We start from the raw sequence: 26,559 nt of genomic DNA, 5'->3' as shown, positions 1-26,559 counted from the left end.
TTGATTCTCCCAGTCTGATACATATACAGGAAACATCCCACTGGAATTTCTGACTTTTGTTCACTAAATTCTCCTCTTGCTCCCACCCCCTGGTTTTCCCACAATCACTATGCAGTTACCACTTTCCAGCCTTGGTTCAACAGAGTCCATCTCTGATAAGTGTGTCTTCTCAAAGGAAAAGAAATCTCAGTAATTATAAGTTCATCGAGTTCATTCTACCAGAACTTCTTTTATTTTCTTGCTGTAATTAATTTTGTTTTATCTGACTGTTTTCAGACAATAACTACCCCACACTGGGACTGGTCTATGTGAGTACCTGAATTCATTCCTTAGTTCTTAGTGTGAGTCACAAAGAAAAACATTGTCTCAAGTGACAGGACCCTTGTGAGTTATGAAGAACCCAAGTGAACTGCCAGGCGCTGTGGCATTAGATGCCACCCCTTGGGCCCCGATGATTAGACAGCCACTCCCAGGTACAGATGAAGAAATGATAACCTGGGCAGCCCCGGTGGTGCAGCGGTTTAGCGCCGCCTTCAGCCCAGGGCCAGATCCTGGAGACTGGGGATCGAGTCCCACGTCAGGCTCCCTGCATGGAGCCTGCTCCCTCTGCCTGTGTCTCTGCCTCTCTCTCTCCCTCTCTCTCCCTCTCTCTCTGTCTCTCATGAATAAATAAAATCTTAAAAAAAAAAAGATTAAAAAAAATGATAACCTTCCTTGAGACACCCCCCCACCCAGTTTGGGTGGATAAGGTTTTCATGGCTCAAACCATAACCATCACAACCCAAAGGCCCTGGAGTCACACCTCCTGCCTAGTTCCTTGAGAAAAAGACAAATATAGAACAGGTTTTTTTTTTTTTTTTCACTTATTCGTCCCACAAATTCTTTTTTTTTTAAAGAAGATGTTTATTTATTTATGAGAGACACAAAGAGAGAGGCAGAGACACAGGCAGAGGGAGAAGCAGGCTCCATGTAGGGAGCCCAATGTGGGACTCGATCCCGGGTCTCCAGGATCAGGCCCTGGGCTGCAGGCGGCGCTAAACTGCTGAGCCCCCCGGGCTGCCTTGTCCCACAAATTCTTGTTGAGTATCTGTGATGGCCAAATACTATGCTAAGTACTCAATCAGAGATAAAATGTGAATTATTCTTCCCAGGAGGAAAATGTGTGGCAGCATCTCGGGTCAGTTCTGAAATGAAGTCGATTAAGGGTAGTAAGGAAACAGAGAAAAAGGAGAGTGAAGAAATAACCCAGATCCAAGAGAAACAGGAGCAAAACAGCCGAGTGCTGACTGCTGACCACTGGTGGCAGACAAAGTTCAGAAATACACGGTATCACCCACTATCTAAAACCTCAAGGAACAGCTTTTCCATAAATAAGCACTGCGTGCAGGCACACACACACACATACATTCCAACCGTTCTACTAGCTGTCACATACAGAGAGAGGGAGGCTTGCATTTTTGTTTACTTTGGCAAATCTAAATTTGGACCTAGAATCTCCTCACAGAGCCTGCCTCACAGACCCTGGTCCCTGTCGTGTGTCCCTCGGGCAGCAGGCGCTGGCAATAGGGAGAGCAGGCCAACCCACCAACACGGGCTAAAGGCCAGGCCTGGGGGCCCTGCCAGCCGTTCCCTGACTGCCCACCATTCTGCCCTTCGACCCAACAATCTGTCTTGCAAAAACAATTGGCATTCAGTTTTCAGGAGATGAGCACCAAGTGCAAAATATTTACCATCCAGCAGTTAAGCTTCGGCACAAAATTGGTTGCCTCCTCAGCGAATTAAATTCAATTAGCTGCCTCCTTATCTCCGCTGTGCATTGTAATAATCGGGGACGCCCGCCTCTGCCCACGTCTGCGTAGAGAGTTAGGGGAGCAGCGGCCGGACGGGCCTTTGGTGGGTGAAGCCGGCGGCAGAGCCCTGCAACCCGACGATCCTCTCCTCAGCAGCAAAGGGATGGTTGGGCTCTTCCTTCACATTTATTTGCACTAAGGATTGTGTCCTCCCCACATGCACACTCTACGCTCGGAGAGCGGCAGGAGACCACTCTGCTCTGACAACTTTCTCTGCCACTGACATTATCTCCTAATTACCTTCTCAGCGGTGATGGCCGGGTACCAGCCCTCGACTTGTGCAAAATGATTCTAATAGCCCGTCTGATCGGGAGGAAAGGAAATGCTGTCGTTCTTTGAGCTTCATGGGGGCTGTTACCACTTTTCCAAAAGAGCCTGAATACTATTCACGATGATCAGAAGGGAAAAACGCACACACACATTACTTCGAATGACCATTACTCCGAAAACAATAACATGTTTTTAGCCAGATGAATATGTTTATGTAACAGGGTAACTCTTGTCCTCAGCAGAGCTTCCAAGCACCAGAGCCATTAAGTTAATGGCTTGAAACGGAGCCCAAAGACTGGTGTTTGTTCTATGGCACTCGCCCTGGGTGGTGGGATGCCTTGTAGTCTTCAAAAAGGGATATTTTATTTTATTTTTTTAAGAACAGATGACTTGTTCCAACAGCCTGGAGGTATGCAGCTGCGGTCTGTGGCAAGTATTGTAGGGGGAAGAAGCCAGTTTGGCCAGGAAATCAGGTGGCGTGATGTTGAAAGGTCAACTTCAACAGGTTTGTCCTTGGAGAAATAAGGCTGCAAGTCCCACCCCATGTCCCCGCCTAGACCTCAAGCCCCTTCTCTGGCCTCTAGTCACCTCTTGGTGACCTGTGCCAATTTCTAATGACGTAAGCATGTTTCTTTTCCCTTTTGCCTGTAAGGAGTCCATTGGTCAAATAAAGGAAGCCTATGACGGCTGAGACTTGGATTGGTTTTGTAAACTCAGAATCCTGGCCAGCCTTGCTGGTGGTCTCAGGAGAGCCACGAGAGGGCTGTGGATGGACTTGTCACCTAAAGTGCTTGCAGGCCTGACACCCTAGGTAAGGACCACTGGTGGAGTTCCACAGTGGCTCAATCAGCCATCATCCCCACCCTATTTCTTCAGGCCCACTCAGGAGATGGACTTGGGGAGGAAGGGCAAAGGCCTGAGAATACGGTACAAGACGTTCCACAATGTTGCTCAGTTCTTGAAGATATGATCAACAGCTTTTAGACCTGCAAACCAGAGCGGCAATGGGGGTCTGCTCTAACTAGGAGTTGGGGATGGATCTCCAGCTCTGGTTTGACTCAGCCTACTGTTCAGTTGTCTAAAAACCACCTAATGGGGCGCCTGGGTGGTGTAATCGGTGAAGCAGCCGACTCTTGGTTTCCACTCAGGGTCCTGGGATTCAAGTGGCCTGGTGCATAGGCTCCTCGCTCAGCAGGGAGTTTGCTTGAGGATTTTCTCTTTCCCTCTCCTTCTGCCGTTCCTCCCGCTTGTGCTCTCTCACTCTCTCTTAAAAAAAAAAAAAAACACATCTTTTTAAAAATAGAAACCACCTAGTGGTTTAATAACAACAATGATGGGGCCATTTGCTTTCATTTTGTGAAAATAAAGTTATTAGAACAACCTCCCAAGCCATCAGCTTACTGGTCATCAAACCTCAGAACTGCTTGAGTGAAACAGACTGTCTAAATTTTAAAAAGCAGCATTAATGATCCTGTTGCTGGCTTTCCAAAGAGAAGTGTGTTGTAAGGTTCAAGCTGAAATGCTGGCTTCCCTTCCCCAAATCCCTCAGCTGGTGCTTCTCCACACCTCCTCTCCCCTGTTCTGCCTACCTGGCTCACCCCAGGTCTGTAGGTGCCAGCGTTGCCACTCTCTGGAGTGAGGCTGTCAGCAAGACCACCACTGCCACTCCAGAAAGCTGGGACACATGGGCTGTCGGCTGCGCTGCCAGTTGTCGTTTATAACTTCAGGCCTCTGCTATTTCTTGTAAATAATTGGGGGAACAAATGCCTCCCAGGTGCTAGTCTTTCTTCACTCAGTCCTCAAATCAAGTCAAAAAGATTTGTTGGCCAGTTACAAAGCACCAAACAGTAGAGGAGAGAAAAATTTAATCCTGGTGAAAAAATATTTATCACTACCAAGGATCAAGGCACTGAGGTCAGCCCTGAGAATGTCAGAATGAACAAGTGCTGCCCTTGAGATGCTGGCCAAAGACTAGTCCTCACCTTTGAGGAACATAACAGCCCCAAAGGCAAACGTCAGTTGCCAGTCAACCCACCACGACACAAGGTGCGGAACCGGGCAGGCCATGGCCAAGTGCGTCAAGGTTGCAGAGGGAGCCCTTCCCGAGGCAGAAGGCAGGAGAAGACTTCCTGGAAGCGGAGGCAGCTGAGCTGGACTGAGAAAGATAAACAGGATTTCAGTAGGGAGAGAAAGTGATGTGGGACCCTGAGGCAGAAAGTCCCAGTGTCAGCAAGGCGCAGGGAGGTTTCAAGGAAAGCCAGCTGGAGGTGCAGAGGGCCAGGGATGGGCTGTGTGGGCAGGACAGGCCGCTAGGGGCGCTCGGAGGCCACGCTGAAGAATCTGAACCTGCGTGCACAGCTGCACAGATGGGCAGCCTCGGAGAGTTTTAGAAGAGAGGACCTCGCTTCACCTGGGAGGCTTAGCCCGTGAAGCGTCTGCCTTCCGCTCAGATCATAATCCCAGACTCCTGGGATGGATTCCCACATCGGGCTCCCTGCTCAGCGGGGAGCCTGCTTCTCCCTCTCCCTCTGCCTGCAGCTCCCCCTGCTTGTGCTCTCTCTTCTTCTCTGTCACTACATAAACAAAATCTTGGAAGGAAGGAAAGAAAGAAATCAAGAAAGGGTAGGCCTCTGTCAGATGTTCTGAGGTCCTGAATGACTCCACAACCTCCTTTGTGATTTAGGGATAATCCATCTGGGAACAGAGTCATGGTATGGGCTGCGGCTGGGCGTCCTCAATTTCCCCAGTGGGAAAGAAGGTCAAGGGCGAAAGAGGGGAACCATCCCTCTCACCAGTGGCTAACACACTTTTGCATCAAGACACACCAATTTGCATATCTACGGTCAGCTTTCTGGGCCGGCAGCTGGTAGTGGGAGCAGCAGGAACCAATATACCTGAAGCCACAAACTATAATGGCCACTATTACTGACGCTGCTGCCGTGCACTGCGCAACACATGCTGGGTACTTTGCATAATGTCTCATTTAAACCTGGAAACAATTTGTGTGCTGGGTATTTTGTAAATGAGAAATCGGGGCCTAGAGAGGCAAAGTAAAGTAAATCACAGACCCCAGATATGAGGAAGCAGCAGTCTGCCCTGTCCCACACATTGTGGCCAGAGTCAACCTTCCTGAGCAGTTGTGCTCTTGTTCCTTGTCTTGTGTACCTACGGGACCTATGCACCACTCAGGAAATGAATCCAAACTACTTAGTTAGCATGGCACTTCAAGACCTATTATGTTTCCAGTCTTACCTCCAACTGCCCAAACCTTGAATTACTTCTCATTCTAAGATGATGGCCCATGTGTTCTCACTTCTGACATTGGCTCACCTTGCCCCTTCTGCTAAAATATCCCTGGCCCCCTCTGTGCCTGTCTCAATGCCCCACACACACCTGCTGGCATCAGTTCAGTGTCCTCTCCCTGGAAACTTCAGCCTCTCCACCCAGGGTTTTTCCTGCACTGGATCCTCCCTTGAGACTATTCAGTATTTTGAGCCAGACAAGTTTGTGTTGTATGGAACACTTCCCAAGAGTGTAGGATGTTCAGCATCCCTGAATGTGCCCAAATGCCAGAGATAATCTCCAGCAATCATGACAGTTAAAATCATCTTCCTCGAATTTTCAACCACCATCCAGGATTGAAACCTGACTGCCTTGGGTAACACTATGTGTGCATGTCTATCTCCTCCAGTGGACTGGTCATATCTTGAGAGTAGGTATTCTTTTTATATTCAACATTGCATCTCCTAGAAGCCTAGTGCAATGCCTTGCACTTTCAAGCACTGATATATCCACTGCACATAGAGGACGGAGCTTTTTTTAAATTTTATTACTTTATAGGTAAATTGATTTTTTAAAATTTCCATAGTCAAAGAGAGCAGTACCAATCCCCATGCCAATACAAATTCCTCCTGGTTCTCCTTATGTTTAGTCCCCTAAATTTTTATTTAACTTTATGAACATTAAGAATCTGGAAAATACGGCAGCCCAGGTGGCTCAGAGGTTTAGCGCCGCTTTCAGCCCAGGGTGTGATCCTGGAGACCCAGGATTGAGTCCCACGTCGGGCTCCCTGAATGGAGCCTGCTTCTCCCTCTGCCTGTGTCTCTGCCTCTCTCTCTCTCTCTCTCTCTCTCTCTCTCTCTCTCTGTGTCTGTCATGAATAAATAAATAAAATCTTTAAAAAAAAAAAAGAATCTGGAAAATAGGGGATCCCTGGGTGACTCAGTTGGTTGAGCATCCAACTCTTGGATTCAGCTCAGGTCAAGGATCTGCAAGTCACTGAGGTCAGCCCTGAGAATGTCAGAATGAACAAGTGCTGCCCTTGAGATGCTGGCCAAAGACTAGTCCTCACCTTTGAGGAACATAACAGCCCTGTTATGGGTCAGGGATTGAGCCTCATGTATGGGCTCTGCACTTAGTGGGAGTCTGCTTGGATAGTCTCTCCCTCTGCCCCTTCCCCCACTTGCACACACTCTCTTAAAATAAATACATAAAAAAAGAATTCAGGAAATAATGCAACTGCTCATTCACTACTACAAAAACTCAAAATCCCTAAAAGGATTTAAAGATGTTTATCTAAGCTCATACTTGCCAATTTAGAACGATTGCATAAATAGATCTGAAGCTAGATCCCAACACTGACAGATCCTGAATTTTCCAGCTCTAGCAGAGCCATTTTCACAAAGTGCCACCTTGCTTCTGGAGTCCAATGTCCAGACTTCACCTTGCAGCCAAGCAGATGCACAGGATAAGTCAAGGCTGCCTGCTTGAACCTCCATCAAAGCTTGCACAGCCTTTGAGTTTCCAGAAAACACAAGACCCAGAAATAGGTCATGGTTGGCATGGAAGTGGAAGGATGTAACATCATTTTGCCTCCAATATGAAATTTGTGAGGACCAGAATTTGCCTGGGGTGGGACTCTGGAGGACTGAGTCAGCTCTCTGACTCCTGACTCCTACTTATGAGATGGATTCATGCAGGACTGCTACAAAAAAAAAAAAAAAAAAAAAAGAGCTGGACAGGCAGGAACTCAGAACAGAGATAGGCACTGATCTTGGAGTCCAGAGGCCCAGCTCTGGGTCCTGGCTCTACCTCCTCTAGGCATGTGACCTTGGCAAGTCCTGTAACCTCCCCAAACCTCACTCATGAGGTATATTACCTGTTTGCTTACTTATATGGTGGCCAACAAAAAGTTAATATATACAGATGAACATCTTATTTTTTTTTTTTTTTATTTATGATAGGCACACAGTGAGAGAGAGAGGCAGAGACACAGGCAGAGGGAGAAGCAGGCTCCATGCACCAGGAGCCCGACGTGGGACTCGATCCCGGATATCCAGGACTGCGCCCTGGGCCAAAGGCAGGCACCAAACCGCTGTGCCACCCAGGGATCCCTCTTATTTTTTTTAAAGATTTTATTTTGAAGTAATCTCTACACCCAACGTAGGGCCTGATATAAAGAGCCTAACTGTAGGTTGACTTCATGAGGAAATGATTGCAAAGACTATTCCTGAAGGAAACCTGGGGAGTTGTGTTTCCTTCTGTCAATAGTAAAAGGAAAGAATACAATTGTCACATTCTTTGTTCTCCAAATAATAAAGCAATTCTTATTCATTACAAAAAAGCAAGAGAGCAAAAACAAGAAAACTTAGAATACCCACTGTTTTAGTCAGCTCAGGCTGACTAAATACGATAACAAAATACCACAGACTGGGTACCTTAACTAACAGACATTTGCTTTCTCACAGTTCTGGAGGCTGGAAGTCCAAGATCAGGGTGCCAGTGTAGTTGGGTTTCAGTGAGAGCTTTCTTCTTGGCTTGTGGACAGCTGCCTTCTAGCTCTGTGATCACTTGAGGCAAGTCCCCAGAGAGGGAGATCTCTCTTCTTAGAAGGCCTAATTCTTTTTTTTTTTTTTTTAATATTTTATTTCTTTATTTGACAGAGAGAGAGAGTGTGTGTACAAGCAGAGGGAGCAGGAGAGGCAGAGGAAGAGGGAGAAGCAGGGTCCCCGCTGAGCAGGGAGCCCAATGCGGGGCTCAGCCCCGGGACCCCAGGATCATGACCTGAACCAAAGGCAGATGCTTAACCAACTGAGCCACCCAGGCCTAATTCTATAGGTAGGATCAGGACCCCACCTTTATGACTTCATGTAACCCTAATTGCCTCCATGAAGGCCCTATCTCCAAATACAGTCAATCACATTGGGAGTTTACAGCTTCAACATATGAATTTAAAGGAGACGCAATTCAGTCTATAGCACCCACAATCTCATTTGCCTAGAGAAAACCACTTTAAAAAAAAAAATATTCATGAGAGACACAGAGAGAGAAGCAGGCAGAGGGAGAAGCAGGCTACCCCTGGGGAGCCTGATGTGGGACTCGATCCCAGGATCCCAGGATCAAGACCTGAGCCAAAGACAGATGCTTAACCACTGAGTCACCCTGGTGCCTCTGAGAAAGCCACTCTTTATACTTTGATGTATCTCCTACCATTCTCCTAAGTGTGCATATATTTAAAGAGAGAGAGAGAAACATGATATACAGAATAGTCTGTTACTGGCTTTTTTCATTCAACAGTATATGGTGACAGCCCTTGCACATCATCAAATTTACTTTTCCTATATTGCTTTCAGTACCTTAGCCTATTCCTCGGTGTGGTTACATCATTGTTCCTATGGCCCCAATTTTAGCCTTTAGGTTTGCAGCCAGCTTTCCCCATTACAGAGAGTGCTGGGATGGACACTTTTGACTGTTCCCTTACAACAGATTCCCAGGAGTGAAAGTATATTCAGAGGGCCTGTGCACTTCTAAAGTTTTTGGTGAGCAGGGTCAGAACACCAGCCTTCATCAATGCTCCCACCAATAGCCAATGAAAATGTGGCCTCACTTTTTTTAAAAGGCTTTTATTCATTTATTTTAGAGAGAGAGGCACACGCAAGCAGGGGAAAGGGGCGGGGAGGCGGGAGGGAGAGGGACAAGAAGACCCCATGCTGAGCCCCATGGGTTCAATCTCACAACGCTGAGACCATGACCTGAGATGGTATCAAAGTCTGATGCTCAACTGACTGAGCCAACCAGGCACCCCTTTACTTCTTAAAACATAAACTTTTTTTTTTTTAAGATTTTATTTATTTATTAGAGAGAGGCAGAGACATCGGCAGAGGGAGAAGCAGGCTCCATGCAGGGAGCCCGATGTGGGACTAGATCCTCGGGCCTCCAGGATCACGCCCCGGGCTGAAGGCGGCCCTAAACTGCTGAGCCACGTGGGCTGCCCCTAAACTTTTTTTTTTTTTAAGAGATTTTATGTATTTATTTGAGAGAGAGAGAGAGCACATGAGCTGGGCGCTGGAGGGACAGATGCAGAGGTTGAGGGAGAAGCAGACTCCCCATGGAGCAGGGAGCCCGACAGGAGGCTCAATCCCAGGACCCCAGGATCATGACCTGAGCTAAAGGTGGATGCTTAGCTGACTGAGCCACCCAGGAGCCACTAACGTAGACTTTTTATTTTTTATTTCTCTATCTACAGAAAAGTTGCAATAATAGTACAGAGAACAGAGTTCTACATGCCTGTCACCCAGTTTCTCCTAAGGGTAACTAACATAGTACCACATGGTGCATCTGTCAAATCTAAGAAATTAACATCAGTCCACTACTATTCACTAAACTGCAGACTTTATTCTCATTTCATCAGTTTTTCTGGTGAAGTTCTCTTACTATTTCAGGGTTTGGTTTGGTTTTGTTTTTAAGATTTTATTTACTTACTTGAGAGAGAGAGAGAGAGAGAGAACCAGTGGAGGGGAGAGGCAGAGGCAGAGGGAGAAGCAGACTCTGCTGAGCAGGGAGCAGGACACAGGGCTCCATCCCAGGACCTTGAGATCATGACGGGAGCTGAAGGCAGACGCTTAACCTGCTGAGCCACCCAGGCACACCCACTATTCCAGGTTTTATTTTTTTATTTTTATTTTTTTTATTCCAGGTTTTAATCCAGGAGACCACATTGTGTTTTTTTATATGGTATGACCCAGCATTACCTACAATAGCTAATTATGGAAGCAGCCTAAGTGTCCTTTGATAGATGAAAGGATAGAGGAGATGTGGTATATATAGATACACACTTTTTAACTCCTCTTATAGGCCACAGGAAAATCCCTTGGTGTTTTGGGTACTGGCTGTCTCTAATGGTAACTACTGGTGATTGTTCATTGCTTCGGGGTATGTCTTGTTCCACTAGAGGCTTGTTCTGTCAGCAAAGTTACTGCTATACAGGGCAGTGAGGGTGATTTAGAGAAATTGATCTTTTGGTTTATCTCCCTAAACTCTGTAAAGAGCCAAGGGGAAGGCTTTTTATGTGGGAAAGGTCATGCATGTGTTCCCACAGGGTCTCTCGTGTCACTGTTAGGCAGGAATCATAAACAACAGCACTACAATTGGATTTTGCTCTATATTTGGAAAATTTAGCCCTTCATTACAAGGCACGCTGATGCTATCTCATTTAGTTCATTCTTTTGCTCATCTCCTGTAATCATTAAATTACAGAGCCATATTTCCAAAGCTCTAGGGAGAAAAATGGATTAGGAATAAAATCTTTTAAAATCCTGTAGAAAAGCACTGGATTTGTTTACGGATGATGGGTGCAGAGCCGGGGGAATGATCTATTCCAAGCCGTCCTAGGTGAAGGATTTGCTTCATTTTCCATGGCTCTATGATGTTCTCTCTTTAATGCAGAACAAGGGTGGCACCTTTAATATTCTGTTCCTGAATGTATCCCCGATTGCTCCGTGACCCTATCCCTGAGGGTAAGAGTGAATGAAGGAAACTAGAAGTCATGAAATACGGGAATGATCAGAAGGGAGAAAATGAAAGCTGAGAAGAAAAGGCTGCTGGGTTGTTTATCAAACTCCCCTGAATAAGGCTGGTTGGATTCTGTGGAGCAGCTCCATGCCTTTCTCAGAACTATTTGGAAGTCTTTGTTCTTTCCTCAGAGGACTGCTGCTTTTAGGTGATTCAAACAATTAACAAATATTCAGTGAGCTGTTAGAACAATTCTCCGACCAGCGTTCATTTATAGGACTCACCTCCCAAGCTACAAATCTATCTGAAACTATGATTGATTCACTTATATTTTCATTCTCTTGCATTTTCTCTGAGTCCAATTTGGGCACTTCTCAGCAAGTGTTCGTGGGGACACTCATTTGTTTCTTGAGGCAGTCTAGCTTTGGCCATTGCTGCCCACCCCTATTCAGAGGGGAAGCGCTGTGGGCCGAGCTTGTCCTGGGTAATCTTCTAGGACTCTTCTGGTGAGAGCTGCTATAACTGTTTCCTCCCAGGCTGCTTGGCCAGGATGTGGCTCTGCAGTCAGATTCGCATTCCAAATGCAGGACCCATGTGCCTCATTCTCTTGTGTCCTTATTAAGAAGGAAAGAGAAGTGTCGCCTAGGTGGCTCAGTTGGTTAAGCATCTGACTCTTAGTTTCAGCTCAGGTCATGATCTCAGGGTTGTGGAATCTAGCCCTGTGTTGGGCTCAATATGGAGACTTGCTTCAGATTCTCTTTCTCTCTCTTTCCCTCCCTCTCAAGTAAATAAAATCTTAAAAAAAAAAAAAAAAAAAAGAACTCCATGTCTAAGATGGTGTAACTGATCCCATGTTCTCCTCATGGGGTGCCCCAAGAAGCTCCCCCCTCCTGTACTCTCCTTACTTCAGTGACCAGGAGGCAAGCCTGTGAGAGCTGCGTAAGGGCCCAGGCCAAACTGATTGCAGCCCCCATGAATCACAGCTAATTACATGAGCTCAAACTCTGCTTCAGGCACCTTTTAGTTTGCAAAGGTGTCCTTAAGGTTGGTTTATTTACAATCAGCTTGGGGGCCAAGGACTGGAATTTATATTTGTAAGCATTGTAAATTTCGTAGAGATTTGGCAATAACAGAAACAGCCCAAATTTCTCACCATAGCTTCCTGAAAAGGCTGTTCCTCCAGGCCTCCTCATCGATCAAAAGAGCTAGCATCTAGGACACTCTCAACTCTCTTTTTAACACTTTATATCTCTTGTCTTTGATTAATTCAATCAATAAAGATAGTTTTGTGACGCCAAGCGCTTTTGTTACTATCTTAAATTCTGGACCCTAATTTTACTGACAAGGGAATTAGCAGAATCTAGGGAGATCTCTTTATCCATAATGAGTAAAGCATCTGAAATTGGCTAAAGAATTCTTTCATCAGTTCTGTTCAAACGAAGTCGAGATGTACTAAAACCCAAACCTGGGGAACTGTCCTGAGGAAATGATGCTGAATGTTGGAAATGCTTTGTAAGCATGAACCCAAGGTCTCTCTCTGTGTCACCTTCCTCTAATACATTTGGGGAAAGGGGCCTTGTCTGCCATTGACTATTTGTCCGTCCTGCAGCCCACACCTCCCTGCCCTGCTGGGTCCCCTGGGTCCTTCCTGCCATCCCAGCTTCTCCTTGGGCCTTTGCTTGGTTACAACCTGAAGCTCTGAGGTCTCCTTCATTCGCTTCAGTGTCAGGGGATGAGTGACTTGGACGGGTGACCCAGGGGTGGCTAGGAGTGTGCTTACTGCCTGGTATCTTATAAATCATTCACCAGGAAACTGAAAAGACACCAATACTGGATGGCCATGGTGGGTGGCAGCTTCTGGGGTGGCATTGGACAACCATGTTAGTGAGGATTGGGTTTGGCCATGCTTAGATAAAAAAGCACAGCTCTTACAAGCTCAAACTGCCTATGTGGCCTTAGGCCAGTCAGTTACTCTCTTGGCTCATGTGCCAAAAAGGGACATAATGGTACCAACTTCATAGGGTTGGTGGTATAAAAATGAAATTAGTATATAAGCCAAGCACTTAGGATAGTATTTGCCATGTGATACATGATTGTTATGATAAAACAGAGGGAGAAAAAACAAATAATTTTCTTTGGACATTAAAAAAAAAAAGAAAGTCCAGAGGTAAAAGTGTAGAACTTGTATGGGAGCTTCATGGTTATTCTTAGACCCTCTCTTTCTGTTCCCTCCTCAAGGTTACTTCATAACACAAGATAATTGCTGGAGCTTTAGTCATTGCAAAATGCTCGCAAAACTCTCCTTAGTGTAATGCTGGGTAATTCAGCTTCCTCTTTACATTGCCCTAACCTATATCTGGATATCCAGGGGCCCTGCTCTGGCTGGGGGCAAGTCTTCCACAACCAAAGTGCTCATCAGACCAATCAAGTATGCAGTCTGTAGTATTTGATTGCATCCTAAATCAAAGACTGGATAAAGCTGGTGGACAGATACATGTATTACTCCTGCCCCTTCCTTCCACTTCTCTGAAGCATCAGTAAAGGGATTTGGAAAGGATGCAAACCCACAAGGGCCAAGAGAAGACAGAAAAGGGGATGGCAGCAACAATATTTTTGAAGCCAGAAAGCAGATGGAGAAGTGCTGAGTGATTTAGGCAATTCCAAGACAGCCAAAATAAAGCCAGCAGGTAGAAAAAAAACAAACAAGAATCCCTTTTACAGCACAGCCCCAAAGCTCAGGGATTGGCAGGAACAGGTACCGTGGGTAGTAATGGTAAAAGGATCGGCAGAAAAGCTGTGTAAGAAGCAGTTGGAGGGGCACCTCGCTGGCTCAGTCTGTAGAGCATGTAATTCTTGATCTCAGGATCATGAGTTCCAGCTCCATGTTGGGTGTAGAGATTACTTAACAAAAAAAAAAGGGGGGGGATTTAGACCCCCTGATCCCCTCTCCTGGGTGGGAGGCTCCCACCTACTCCAGCTGAACACTAGAGGTCTATTATCTGGAGAGAACAGAAGGCCTCTGGTGTGAGAAACAAGACCCAGGTTTTCAGTTGGAACACAGGGAAACTGAAGAATGTTTAAGTGTTGAACGTTGAAAGTCCAAAGTCCTTCTTCCCACTGGCTTTCAGGTGTACACTCTCCAGGCAGGAAATTGGATGCATCTTCTTAGGGAATGAGCTTTACTGACAACAGGGAACATCTAAGGATAGGATCCAGCTGATAATTACAAGACCCACAGTAAGGTAAACAATCGGCAATTGGCAGGAATTCCAATCAGCCTAGGATTCATTAGAGGAAAACCTCTCATGGGAAAGAGTTCAAAACCAAAATAAATTACACAGAGTGAACAAAACTTAAAAAAAAAAAAAAAAAGACAAACGGCACGAAAGGGAACAAGGTCAATGACGTCATGAAGAAACTATCAGACAAAACCAGGATGTGGGACATGTCACAAGACAACTGGTCAAGTCTCTTCAAATCAATTTGATGACAAATTACAAGGGGAACCAGGGGGGACTTGCTTTAAATAAAAAAGACATAACAACCAAATCCAGTCTGTAGTATTTGATTGCATCCTAGTTTGAAAAACAAATTATAAAAGATATTTTTGGAATAACCAGGGAAATTTGGATGAAACTGGATAAGTACTAGAAACTAGGGACTTAATCTACTTCTTAAAAATTACTGTTTATTATTGAAAGATATGTGATAATGTTTTTTTTAAGAAAATGCTTTTGTATCATATGCAGAAGTATTTAGATATGAAGCACCATGATGTCTATAATTTTCTTTAAAAAAGCTTAGGGGGTGTCTGGCTGACTCAATGGGTAAAGCACTCCACTCTCCATCCCAGGGTCATGAGTTCAAGCCCCAATGGGCAATGAGCCTACTTAAAACATTTTTTTAGGGCAGCCCCCGTGGCTCTGCGGTTTAGCACTGCCTTCAGCCTGGGGTGTGATCCTGGAGACCCGGGATCGAGTCCCACGTTGGGCTCCCTGTGTGAAGCCTGCTGTGTCTCTGCCTCTCTCTCTCTGTGTGTGTCTGTCATGAATAAATAAATAAAATCCTTTAAAAAAACACATTTTTTAAATAGCTCAGGAAAGCATATACATAGATAAATCAAATATGGCAAAATATTAGCAATTTTTTAAATCTAGATGAGGGAAGTATTGGGTTTTTACTGATTCCTTCTCTTTTCCTATTTGAAATTTTATATTTATTTATTTATTTATTTATTTATTTATTTATTTAGAGATTTTGTGCACTTATTAGAGAGAGAGGGAATGAGAGAGCGCAAGCAGGGGGCGCGGCAGAGGGAGAGCAAGAAGCAGGCTCCTTGACCAGGGAGCCTGCTTCTCCCTCTGCCTGTGTCTCTGCCTCTGTGTGTGTGTGTCTCTCAGTAATAAATAAATAAAATCTTAAAAAATAAAGAAAGAAAGAAACTCTTCAAATTGCTCCAGAAAGAAGCTAGGCAAGGGAGTGGGAAGATTGGTGGGTTCCTGCAGGCATTTCTATCTGGGTCCACAGCGGAGAAATGAGAGCTGGGGAAGAACCAGTTTGGACCCCTGGGAAGTTGAGGTTCCAATCATGGAGAGCCCATGCCTTGTCCTCAAGTTCAGGGTAAGGGAGACTGAGATTAGGGTCACCAAGGATAATTCAGAATGTGGCAGGGAGGATTCAGAGCAGGAAGAAAGAGGATGGAGTTTGAGGAAAGCTTTGAAAAGTGATGGGCAGGTGAAGTTAGGCATACTCCATAACCACTAAAAATTATGTTTACACAAGAGCATTCATTGTGGCATTATTTGCAATAGTACAAAACTGAAAAGTACCTAAATGTCCATTATTTAGGAAACTGATTGAATGAACTAAAATACAGCCATGCAATGCCATTGAAAGCAAAGAGGAAAAACTAATTACTGAGATAGAATGGTCTCCAGGATACACTGTTCAATGAAAACACAGCAAGGTACAGATATATAGTGTATTACTTTTCAAGTAGGAAGGAAGGGGAAAATGCTAATTTCATAAGCACCAGAAAGCAAATCACCAACAAAATAAAATGGTTAGAAGCAGGGAAGCGGGTGGGGGAGGTAGGGGTTACTACTTACATATACACACATAACTATGATATAGTTTCAACTTTGGAATCATGGTTTTATAACCAAAAGCTTTAATTGAAAAGAAAAAAAAAACTCTAGGTTTACAAAGACTGAAATAATGTGAGAAAGTTTTGTGATAGTAGGTTTAAATGAGACACACAACATCTTACGTTCCGCATTCTTCTAACAGTGGGAAAAAAAAAACCCGAGCCTTTGCATGGAGTAATGACTACAAGGACACGTGAATCAGAGTTATGTGGTTGCTCCGGATGGGGGGACCGAGCATCTTCCTGTTTCTATTTGCTTGTATTTTCAAAATTCTTTCTTGAATCTGAACTCATTTGATAATGGATTAAAAAAAGAGAATCTACTTTTATGAAGCCGCAGCTGACTGTGCTCTGCATTAGGAAATCTTGCATCTCTAAGCCCCTATACTCATCCTCATGCACATCCGGTCATGTAATTCCCATGACAGCTCCAAGAGGTAGATGTTGTCTTTAAAATCAAGGCAAGGTAACAATACTTTGGAGGTGGACTCTGTGATCAGTACTCCTTGCCACGATCAGTGCTCCGTCATTCTGGCAGGCAGCCTTCATTTTGCTCAGGCCAGAGGTGAGAAGGCAGCCACCTCAGGAAAAGTCCTGAGCATCGGGGTTTGGTGTCCGAAGGCCATGAAAAACCTAAGTCCTACCGTGAGTTTCTGAGTTACACAACACTATAAAAGACTCAGAATGGCTTTGATAATGATTATAACCTTCCAAATTAAATAAATAAAAATCCTCCAACAGAAGCCAATCCTTTAGGGACAAAAAAACATTATTCAGGAAGAGTCTGAGAAATGTAGCAGCTGCTTCCAAAGGAAACCCCATTACAATTTAAAGCTCTGGGTATTTTTGACACATGTAACCTGATTATTAATTCTGAAATTGCTTTGGAAGGATACCACTTGCAAAAGTAGGTTTATCCCTTCTTCTCTGCAAGTGAGGGGATGCTCACAATGCCAACAAGTTACAGATGGGCACGCATTGATGGGTGATGGAGGAAGCTTCCCATGAGTCCTGGGGGGCAGGACGGGGGCTCATTCTGGGGACTCAGGGCCAACAGGGCGCCTGTTTGCACTAGGATGCCACAGCTCCCAGGAGAAATGGGAAAGGAACTTCTGACACGTGGCGCCATAAATAATACTCACCATCCAAAGAGGACAGACAAGGGCTGCCTTGATCTCTGGGAGCAGGACAGGAAATGCCTCGTCCTCAGTGTCTTTTCAATGCTCATTGACCTGTAAGGTTCATCTTTTTGAATTGCCTGTTCATATCCTTTGCCCATTTTTAAAAATTTTTATTTATTTATGATAGTCACACAAAGAGAGAGAGAGAGAGAGGCAAAGACACAGGCAGAAGGAGAAGCAGGCTCCATGCACCAGGAGCCCGACATGAGATTCGATCCCGGGTCTCCAGGATCGCGCCCTGGGCCAAAGGCAGGCGCTAAATCGCTGCGCCACCCAGGGATCCCTATCCTTTGCCCATTAAAAAAAAGTCTAGGTTGTCTCTTTTTGATTGGCAGATGTTCTCTGTTCTAGTTCTCTGTGTCACAGGATGTTAAAATAGGGCTCTTCCTGCTTCAACTCTAATCTTCAATCAGAACTACTGATATGTCCCATACCAAATACCAAAGTGGCCATGAGGCTGGCTATCCATGCACAGAATTTATAAAGGAAATTTCAGAAAACTAGAGCCCTCTGCCAAGTCAAGAATAATTGAAGGGCCAGAGTGTGGAGAGAGAAGAGAAATTTTTGAAAAGATTTCTTCAGAGACTTGTTGCCCTACAGTGGACTCACTGTCCCATCTCAGCAGGATGATAACACGGTTGCTTCCTCCTTTGCCTCATTCCCAGAGAGAATGGGCTTCTCACTATACCACTGCTCGTGGAGGGGTGCCTGGGTGACTCAGTCGGTTAAGCATCTCCCTTCAGCTCAGGTCCTGATCTCAGCGTCCTTGGATGGAGCCCCATGTCGGGCTCTATACTTAGTGGGGAGTCTGCTTCTTCTTCCTCTCCCTCTGCTTTCCCTACTGCCAGTTCTCTCTCTCAAATATATAAAATCTTTGAAAATTGCTTAAAAAAACAGGGCACCTGAGTGGCTCAGTTGTTGAGCATCTGCCTTTGGCTGGGGTCATGGTCCCAGGGTCCTGGGATCGAGTCATGCATCAGGCTCCCCGTGGGGAGCCTGCCTCTTCCTCTGCCTATGTCTCTGCCTCTCTGTGTCTCTCATGAATAAATAAAATCTTAATAATAATAATAATAATAATAATAATAATAACACTGCTCACGGAGCTCACTGCATGTGTTCCTACAGTGAGGGTTCCCTGTCAGCCAGCATCTGACTTCTGTCCAGGAAATCCAGAGAAGCAGGCATGAGAATGAATAGCTCAGATTGGTCAGATGGCAGGGCAAGGAGACCGCTGCTGCTTTGGCTCCCTATTCTCTGATTTCCTCAGGAAAAAGGATGCAGGAGTATCTCCATGAACAAAATGAGGGCAGTGTGGCGAGACCTGGCATGGGTGGCTATGGTCTTGTTCAATGGGGCTACGAAGGAGCAAAGGGGACCCAGCAGCAAGAAACTAGAGATGAAGCTCAGTTCCTGGGGGCTGGAAGGAGATACAAGCAACCACTCACAACAGAACACATAAGTCAGGGTGGAAGGTTCTGCAGGGAAGAGGACCCTTAAAGAGAATCTCCTAAGAGGCCATGAAAACGTCCCCAAGAAGATTAAAATATAAGCTTTAAACTCTGTCAAGCCCATTATTAAAGGCTAGGTTATGACAGACGGTGACAGACATCCAGTGTATGGAGATCAACCCCGAGTCCAGAGTCGCATGCTCCACCGACTAAGCAAGCCAGGTGCCCCAAGTTCAAAGTTTTAATTAAGATCCTGAATGGGGGGCAGCCCTGGTGATGCAGCGGTTTAGCACTGCCTGCATCCCAGGTTGTGATCCTGGAGATCCGGATGGAGTCCCACGTCGGGCTCCCTGCATGGAGCCTGCGTCTCCCTCTGCCTGTGTCTCTGCCTCTCTCTGTCTCTGTGTGTGTGTGTGTGACTCTATGAATAAATAAAATATTAAAAAAGGAATTTTAAAAAGATCCTGAATGGGTAATATTTATAAATTGAGACTAGGCTTATGCTTTAAAGGGACTCTAAGACTTTTTGTTATCTAAGAATGAATGGAAAAGTCTCAGACCTGCTAAGGTTTTTAATCTAGGAGCAGAAATAGAAATTTTTTTAAAGGAAGTTTGGAACAAAAAAATGAAAAGGTTGTCTTGAATTATTTCACAAGTCAGTCTTATCTAATATATTAAGATACATCTATTACTAATATTTCACTTCTCTTAGATTGTTGTCTTTTATTTATTGTAAAAGATTTTATTTAGATTTTATTTGACAGAGAGAGAGAGAGCATGTGCACAAGCCGGTGGAGCAGCAGGTAGAGAGAGGGAGAAGCAGGCTCCCCGTTAAGCAGGGAGCCCCACATGGGGCTCCACCCCAGGACCCTGAGATCATGACCTGAGCTGAAGTCAGATGCTTAACCGACTGAGCCACATAGGCACCCCAGATTGTTGTCTAATTTGTAGATGGTGACTTTCATTACAAAAGTTATACATTTAGATGTTAAATTTATTTTTTTTCCTTCTTTGTATTTTTTAAAAATACTTTCCCTTTAATAGTTTTCAAGTTTTGTTTTCATGCTCCAGATTTTTAATTTATTTGGAACTTATTTTTTGTGTTAAAAAAAGGGTCACATATAAATAAAATGGGTCAAGTAATTAGCTTTGTCAAAGAGAAGTGAATAAAAATGAAGTGTGTCACTTCCCAGTAGAAATCTTTTTTTATTTTTATTTTTTGAAGATTTATTTATTTCAGAGAGAGGGGGAGAAAGAGTTTGCACAAGCAGGGGGAGGGGCAGAGAGACAGAATCCTAAGCAGACTCCCACTGAGTGCGGAGCCCCACACGTGGCACAATCCATAAAACCAAGAGTCGGATGCTCAACTGACTGAGCCACCCAGATGCCCCAGGTATTAGTCCTAAAAGCCTGCATGTTTCCACCATCTTCTCTTTTTCCTCTGACACAAGAATAGCAACATATCAGATGAAGGCAGCTTCTGCATCCTGGATCTTGGAATGAAGAGGATGTGGCACAGAATCATAGCCAACCTAGGAAAGACATGTAATGTGAGCAAAAAACAAATCTTTGTGATTGTAAAAAATTAAGATTTGGGGGGGTTGCTGGTTAGCACTGCATTACTTAGTCCAAGGTGACTTATACAAACTTCAAGCTGTCAAGTGTAACTACATTTTAAAAATATTTTTATCACATATTTTATATCGTTTCTAAGTGTTTGGAGTAAATGTGAAAATTACATACCCGCTGTGCTTTTCTTTTTTTATCATGGCAAAATATACATAAAATTTACCATTTTAACCATTTTAAGTGTACAATTCAGTGACATTAAGTACATTCGAAATGTTGTACAAATATCACCACCATCCATTTCCAGAAATTTTCGTCATTCCAAGCAGAAACTCCATACTCATTAAACAATAATTCTCCAGTCCCACCACTCCCAGCTCCTAGTAACCTCTATTCTGCTTTCTATCTCTATGAACTTGTATATTCTAGGTATTTCACATAAGTGGAACCATATAATATTTGTCCTTTCGTGTCCGGCTTATTTCATTTAGTATGCTTTGAAGGTTCATCCATGTTGTGGTATGAATCAGAAATTAATTCTTTTGTAAGGCTGAGTATTATTCGTGTGTGTGTATGTCTGTACACCCCTCACATTTTGTCTTTCCACTCACCTGTTACTGAACATGAGTTATTTACACCTTTCTGGCTACGGTTTCTACACTTTCTTGATCTATTAGTTCAAATACAGACATACTATTGTAGAAAAAGGTCTAAAATATTACACAAGAAACCACTACCAGTGAGTGCCTACTGGGTTCAATTTAGAATGGAGAAAACTTTTACTTTTCATTCTATATATATTCTCATGTTTTGTTTTGTTTTTTAAAAGATTTTTATTTATCTACTCATGAGAGACACACAGAGAGAGGCAGAGACACAGGCAGAGGGAGAAGCAGGCTTCTTTCAGGGAGCCCAGTGGGGGGACTCAATCCCAGGACCCTATCCAGGATCGCGTCCTGAGCCGAAGGCAGATGCTCAACTGCTGAGACACCCAGGCATCCCTTCTTATGTTGTTTAAGTTTGTTATAGTTTTTATTCAATTTGAAAAACCTAATAAAGAGTTTTGAAAATAAATGCTTCCTTTGATCAGAAGAGGGACAAACAGATATAATGAATCTCTACAAATGTGTGGTGTTTGTTCAAGTAAGCTCTACACTCAACGTGGAACTTGAACTCACAACCTGAGATAAAAAATCACATGATCTACTGACTGAGGCAGCCAGGTGTTCCTGAAAATGTGTTTTTAAAAAATTATCAGTAGGGGGACCTGGATGGTACAGTCAGTTAAGCGTCCAGCTCTTGGTTTCAGCTCAGGTTCTTTTTTTTTTTTTTCTTTTTAAAGATTTCTTATTTATTTATTCATGATAGTCACACAGAGAGAGACAGAGAGGCAGAGACACAGGCAGAGGGAGGAGCAGGCTCCATGCAGGGAGCCCGATGTGGGATTCGATCCCGGGTCTCCAGGATCGTGCCCCGGGCCAAAGGCAGGCGCCAAACTGCTGCACCACCCAGGGATCCCTCAGCTCAGGTTCTGATCTTAGGGTCATGAGATCATGCTCCACAATCAGTGTGGAGTCTGCTTGAGACCCTCCTTCCTTCTCCCTCTTCACCCCCTCCACCCACACTCTGTCACTTTCTCTCTAAAATAAATAAATAAACCTTTAAAAAATAAATAAAAGAAAATAATTAGTAAAAGCTCAGGATGCCTTCACTAGTGGGCCAGCCACACTATCTCCATAAATGAAAAAGAACATTTATTATTATTTTTATTTTTTTAAGAACATTTATTAAAAATTAAAATTACCCTGCAGGGCAATGTCCACAATAGCCAAAATATGTAAAGAGCCCAGATGTCCATTAACAAATGAATGGATAAATATATGATATATATATGTATATAATGGACTACTGCTCAGCCATCAAAAAGAATGAAATCTTCCCATTTGCAACAGTGTGGATAGAACTAAAGGGTTTTATGTTGAGTGAATAAGTTAGAGAAAGACAAATACCATATGACTCACTCGTATATGAAATTTAAGAAACAAAACAGATGAACTTAGGGAAGGGAAGGAAAAATAAAATAAGATGAAAGAGAAAGAGAGACAAACTATAAGAGACTATTAACTATAGGGAACAAACTGATGGTTGCTGGAGGGTGGGGGGAGATGGGGTAACTGGGTGATGGGCATTAAGGAGGGCGTGTGATGGAATAAACACTAGGTGTTAGATGCAACTGATGAATCACTAAATTCTACCTCTAGAACTAATAATATACTATATATTAGCTAAATGGAATTTTTTTAAAAAGCAAAAAAAAAAAAAAAAAAAAAAAATTTACCCTGAAGGAAGCTGCATAACTAAATGAAACTCCTGCACATTCAAAAAAAAAGAAAGAAAGAAAAAAACTCTTGCACATAATACTATCACTTTTTGTCTCCTTTAATTCTCCTATTCTATATCAGATTTTTATGGGTCATGATGATTAATGATTATTAGTAATAACTAATTTTCGACAAAGCTGAAGATTATTATAGTATCACATTCCCTGCGTCTAAACGTGATAAAAATGCACTTAATTTGGGGTGCCTGGGTGGCTCAGTTGGTTAAGCATCTGCCTTTGGCTCAGGTCATGATCCCAAAGTCCCAGGATCGAGCCCCATGTCAGGCTCCCTACTCAATGGAGAGCCTGCTTCTCTCTCTCCTACGACCCCTGCTTGTGCTGTCAAATAAATATTTAAAAATCTTTTTAAAAAGGGGATCCCTGGGTGGCTCAGTGGTTTAGTGCCTGCCTTCAGCCCAGGGTGTGATCCTGGGGTTCCAGGATCGAGTCCCACATCGGGCTCCCTGCATGGAGCCTGCTTCTCCCTCTGCCTGTGTCTCTGCCTCTCTCTCTCTGTCTCTCATGAATAAATAAATAAAATCTTTAAAAAATATATTTAAAAAGAGAGAATACACTTAATTTCAGCTATATCATTTGCATTGAAAATGCTACCTTGGGTAACCACCCCTGGTTTTCAACTGAAAATGCTGCCGTGATTCCAGCTGTTCAAACTGTGGCATGTGGTTCCTGACAAGGCCAAGGGGAATCCTCCTGCACCGCCACAGCCCAGGTGCTTAGAAGAAAGTTCAAACTGTGCTTCTTTACATCCTTGGAAAGGGTGACCCTCAAGGAAATGGCAACCTGGAATCAAATGTCGGCCAGATCGCGGGGACAGCCTGGCGGTGCCAACCAGCTCCTTCCCCCTTCACTCAACGACAGCAACGTGCACTCAGAGCCCTTGAGTTCATGTCCTGGGCCTGCTGGACCTAGCTGCTGCCGCCACCCATAAAAGCAGCTGCCCACCTCGAGCCAAGAGCAGCACTCAGGGCTGAACCCCACACTCTGCTTCTAGGCCCCTCACAAGAGCCCAGACGTCACCAGATTCCCACTGCAACGCGGCATGGTGTGCATAGGGAGAAGATTCAGGGAGAGCTACGTTTAAATTTCAGCTGAGCCACTAGTTGCAGAGCACAATAATAATTATCTGTCTTCGCTCTCTCCTGACCACTGGGAGGCATTCAACATTCCCTTCTCCATGCAGGGGCCCCTCACCCGCCCTTCCTCTTCCGGCCCCTTTGCTAGCCTCCTGGAGGTCAACCCAGGTTACTTCCTCTAGTCCCTCAATACTCTCAGAAAAATTTCTGTTCGCCTATTCCAGCCCAGCTTCCATTTCCATCTATGTGCCAAGGATTCCCAAATCCTGACTGCTTGGATGACTCGAGATTAGACCTCTCCCCAGGGCTTCAGGCGCAGAGTCACTAGCCTGCTGGATATTTCCATTTGGATGCTGCCCAGGATCCTTCAGATTAAGTAAGTCTAAAATGGAACTAACTCCCACCATAAGCCGCTCACTCTCTCCCTGTCTCTTGTCTTTGCTACTGGATCCACTCTCACCACTTCCTCCTATCTGGATAATGGCCAAAATTTCCTAGTTGGTCCCACTGTCCCAGTCTCTTTCCACCCTTGCTTGACTTAGTTGAAAGAGTAACACTCCTTGAGGACAAACCTTGCCATGCCATTCTCCTGGCTTATGTCTTCCAATGGCTTTCTCCCTGAGGTAAGCCCACCTCCTTGGCTGGCACAAGGCCCTCCCTATTCTGGCCTCTGCTTCACCCAATAGCACCCCTCACACACTCTTCTCTGTGTACGCTGACCGGGGGCAATTGCCAGGATAAGTCATGTTCTCCTGGCTTGCTGCAAACTGAACCCTGTACAGTCAGAATAACTGTACGTGTTACAAATCCTTAAGGGCCTATCTCCCTGAACCAAATTTAAGAATCACTCCTCCAGGAAGCCTTCCTTGACTCCTGAGCTGAATGATGTGACCATCCTGTGGGATCCACAGCAGCCATTTCAGAAACTTCATCAAAGACAGGAAATGTGTCTTCCACATGCAAGTCTAGAGTCCACCACAAACAGAAATGGGGCAATGAAAAGGAATACATAAAGCCAAGTGGTGACAGTAACTTGTAACACTGATGGGGAAGTATGTGCTTATTTTTTTCTCTTCTGGTTTCCTATATTTTCTAGTATGTGTATTATACTGCTTTTATACATTTTTTGAAAATCAGTTCATTTTTAAGATGTGTCCAATCTCTCCTACATAGCTCCAATAAAAGAACTCACTGCGGCAGTAAAGTCAAATTCCTTTCTCCTCAGATGCCTCTGACTCCTCAGGACCTCCACCTCAAGCTCCTCGAATTCTTCATAACTGAGCAGAGTAGAAACACTTACTTCAACGTTTTCAGCACACAGAAGGACCACCCACACACACACAAAATTCCTTGGCCTTGAAAAGGTTACATTGCTCTACTAGCTGAGTGCCAAATCCCATTTTTGGCCAAGCATTCGTCAGAACCTCACTGTATTCACAGCTTAACACAAATGAAGAGGTACATTCACAGAACCAACCTATCATTTCTAAAGGATGGAGATGGTGGAACTTCTGAGGGAACTCTCTCTCACCTTGTCAACTTGAGACATGAATGAGAGATGGGGGTGGGGAGAAAGCTTCCAAAAATCCTTCCTGTTTTTTTCTTTTCCTACCAAAACATTAATTATCTTCCCAGACATCAAAAATTCCAACCACGCACACTGGCTTGTAATTCTTTTAAATATGTGAAAAATAATCCAACCATATCATGTTCAGTCTGACATTTGCTATTGTTTTTTTCCCTAAAAGAAAACAAAAACTTGATTAGTTCCAAAAATAAAACATAAAGAAAACCTCAGTTGAGAAGCAAACCCTGTGGCTTAGAAGCCATCACTCTGATTAACAGCACATAAGTGTTACCTGACGAATGGGTTCCTATCTTAAATGCAATTATCACAAATTCCTCATGGTCCCCACTGTGTTTATAGTTTATGCCCAGCTCTTGAAACAATAACTTTAATAGCAATAGATGAAAACCTCTCACCTCAGCACTTGGGCCAACTAGACTGTTCTTTCCCACCTCAGTCGGTGGGGACCCTGGAGGGACATGTCAAGCCCTGACTTTCACAGCTATCCAGGAATGTTTACCTCACTTCCCTGTCCTCAGCAGTCTCTGCATCTACTCCTGGACATGTCCTGTCCATTGCCAGGGCCTGCTGAGACAATCAGGACAAGCAGGGCCCCCACCCTCAGGAAACCCGTCTGCCTGAGGAATTACTGGCCTCCACCCTGGAGAGGACTCTGACACGCGGTTGGCAGCACCAGAGCAAGGGACTTCTGGCTGTGGGGCTGAAGCACCATCAGGTCAAGGGGCCACTGGAGTACAAGAGTGTCAAATCTAAACTCACTTCCTCCAGGAAGTCAGGGGTGTGGAGAATAGACAGGGATCATGCAGAGGAGAGAGACTCAAGGGATTAAAGGGAGGTGGGAAGGGTCATGTGGTCTCTTCACTAGGAAAACTGAAAGGTGGGGATCCCTGGGTGGCTCAGCGGTTTGGCACCTGCCTCTGGCCCGGGAAGTGATCCTGGAGACCTGGGATCGAATCCCACGTCAGGCTCCCTGCAGGGAGCCTGCTTCTCCCTCTGCCCACCCCGCCCCCCGTGTCTTTCATGAATTAATAAATGAATAAAATCTTTAAAAAAAGGAAAACTGAAAGGACCTGGCAGGCATTTGTGTCACTGAGAACATACTGTAAACAAGCATGGCATTTAGAAGGTATAATTTCCAAAATTTCAGATTCAATTCCACACATATTACATGTCTATGGGCACCCATCACTGTAGCCTGGGAACTTACCTCCTGTAGGTTATTCATGTTTTGATCACAGAGAAG

The 26,559-nt window shown here is 44.5% G+C and overlaps 1 protein-coding gene across 12 annotated transcripts in view; it reads right to left on the bottom strand.

Annotated features, from left to right (window-relative positions):
• Nucleotides 1-1,064: 1,064 nt before the first annotated feature.
• KCNG3 (potassium voltage-gated channel modifier subfamily G member 3) overlaps nt 1,065-26,559 on the bottom strand; it is an 85,013-nt gene continuing 59,518 nt past the window's right edge. For 4 of the 12 annotated variants that reach the window (XM_072770375.1, XM_072770377.1, XM_072770378.1 and 1 more), the window contains exons 6-7: nt 4,103-4,275; nt 1,065-3,386 (exon numbers count right to left, since the gene is read on the bottom strand). In XM_072770375.1, the coding sequence (XP_072626476.1) occupies nt 4,147-4,275 (129 nt within the window). In that variant the 3' untranslated portion in view covers nt 1,065-3,386; nt 4,103-4,146. Of the gene's footprint in view, nt 3,387-4,102; nt 4,276-19,886; nt 20,218-24,920; nt 25,006-25,259; nt 25,470-26,559 lie in introns of those variants that run through there. The other 8 variants (XM_072770383.1, XM_072770380.1, XM_072770381.1 and 5 more) reach the window with 5 other exon arrangements.

The sequence above is a fragment of the Canis lupus genome, chromosome 12 (assembly GCF_048164855.1).
Source record: "Canis lupus baileyi chromosome 12, mCanLup2.hap1, whole genome shotgun sequence".
Classification (NCBI taxonomy): domain Eukaryota; kingdom Metazoa; phylum Chordata; class Mammalia; order Carnivora; family Canidae; genus Canis; species Canis lupus.
This window is presented reverse-complemented; position numbering and strand designations above follow the sequence as displayed.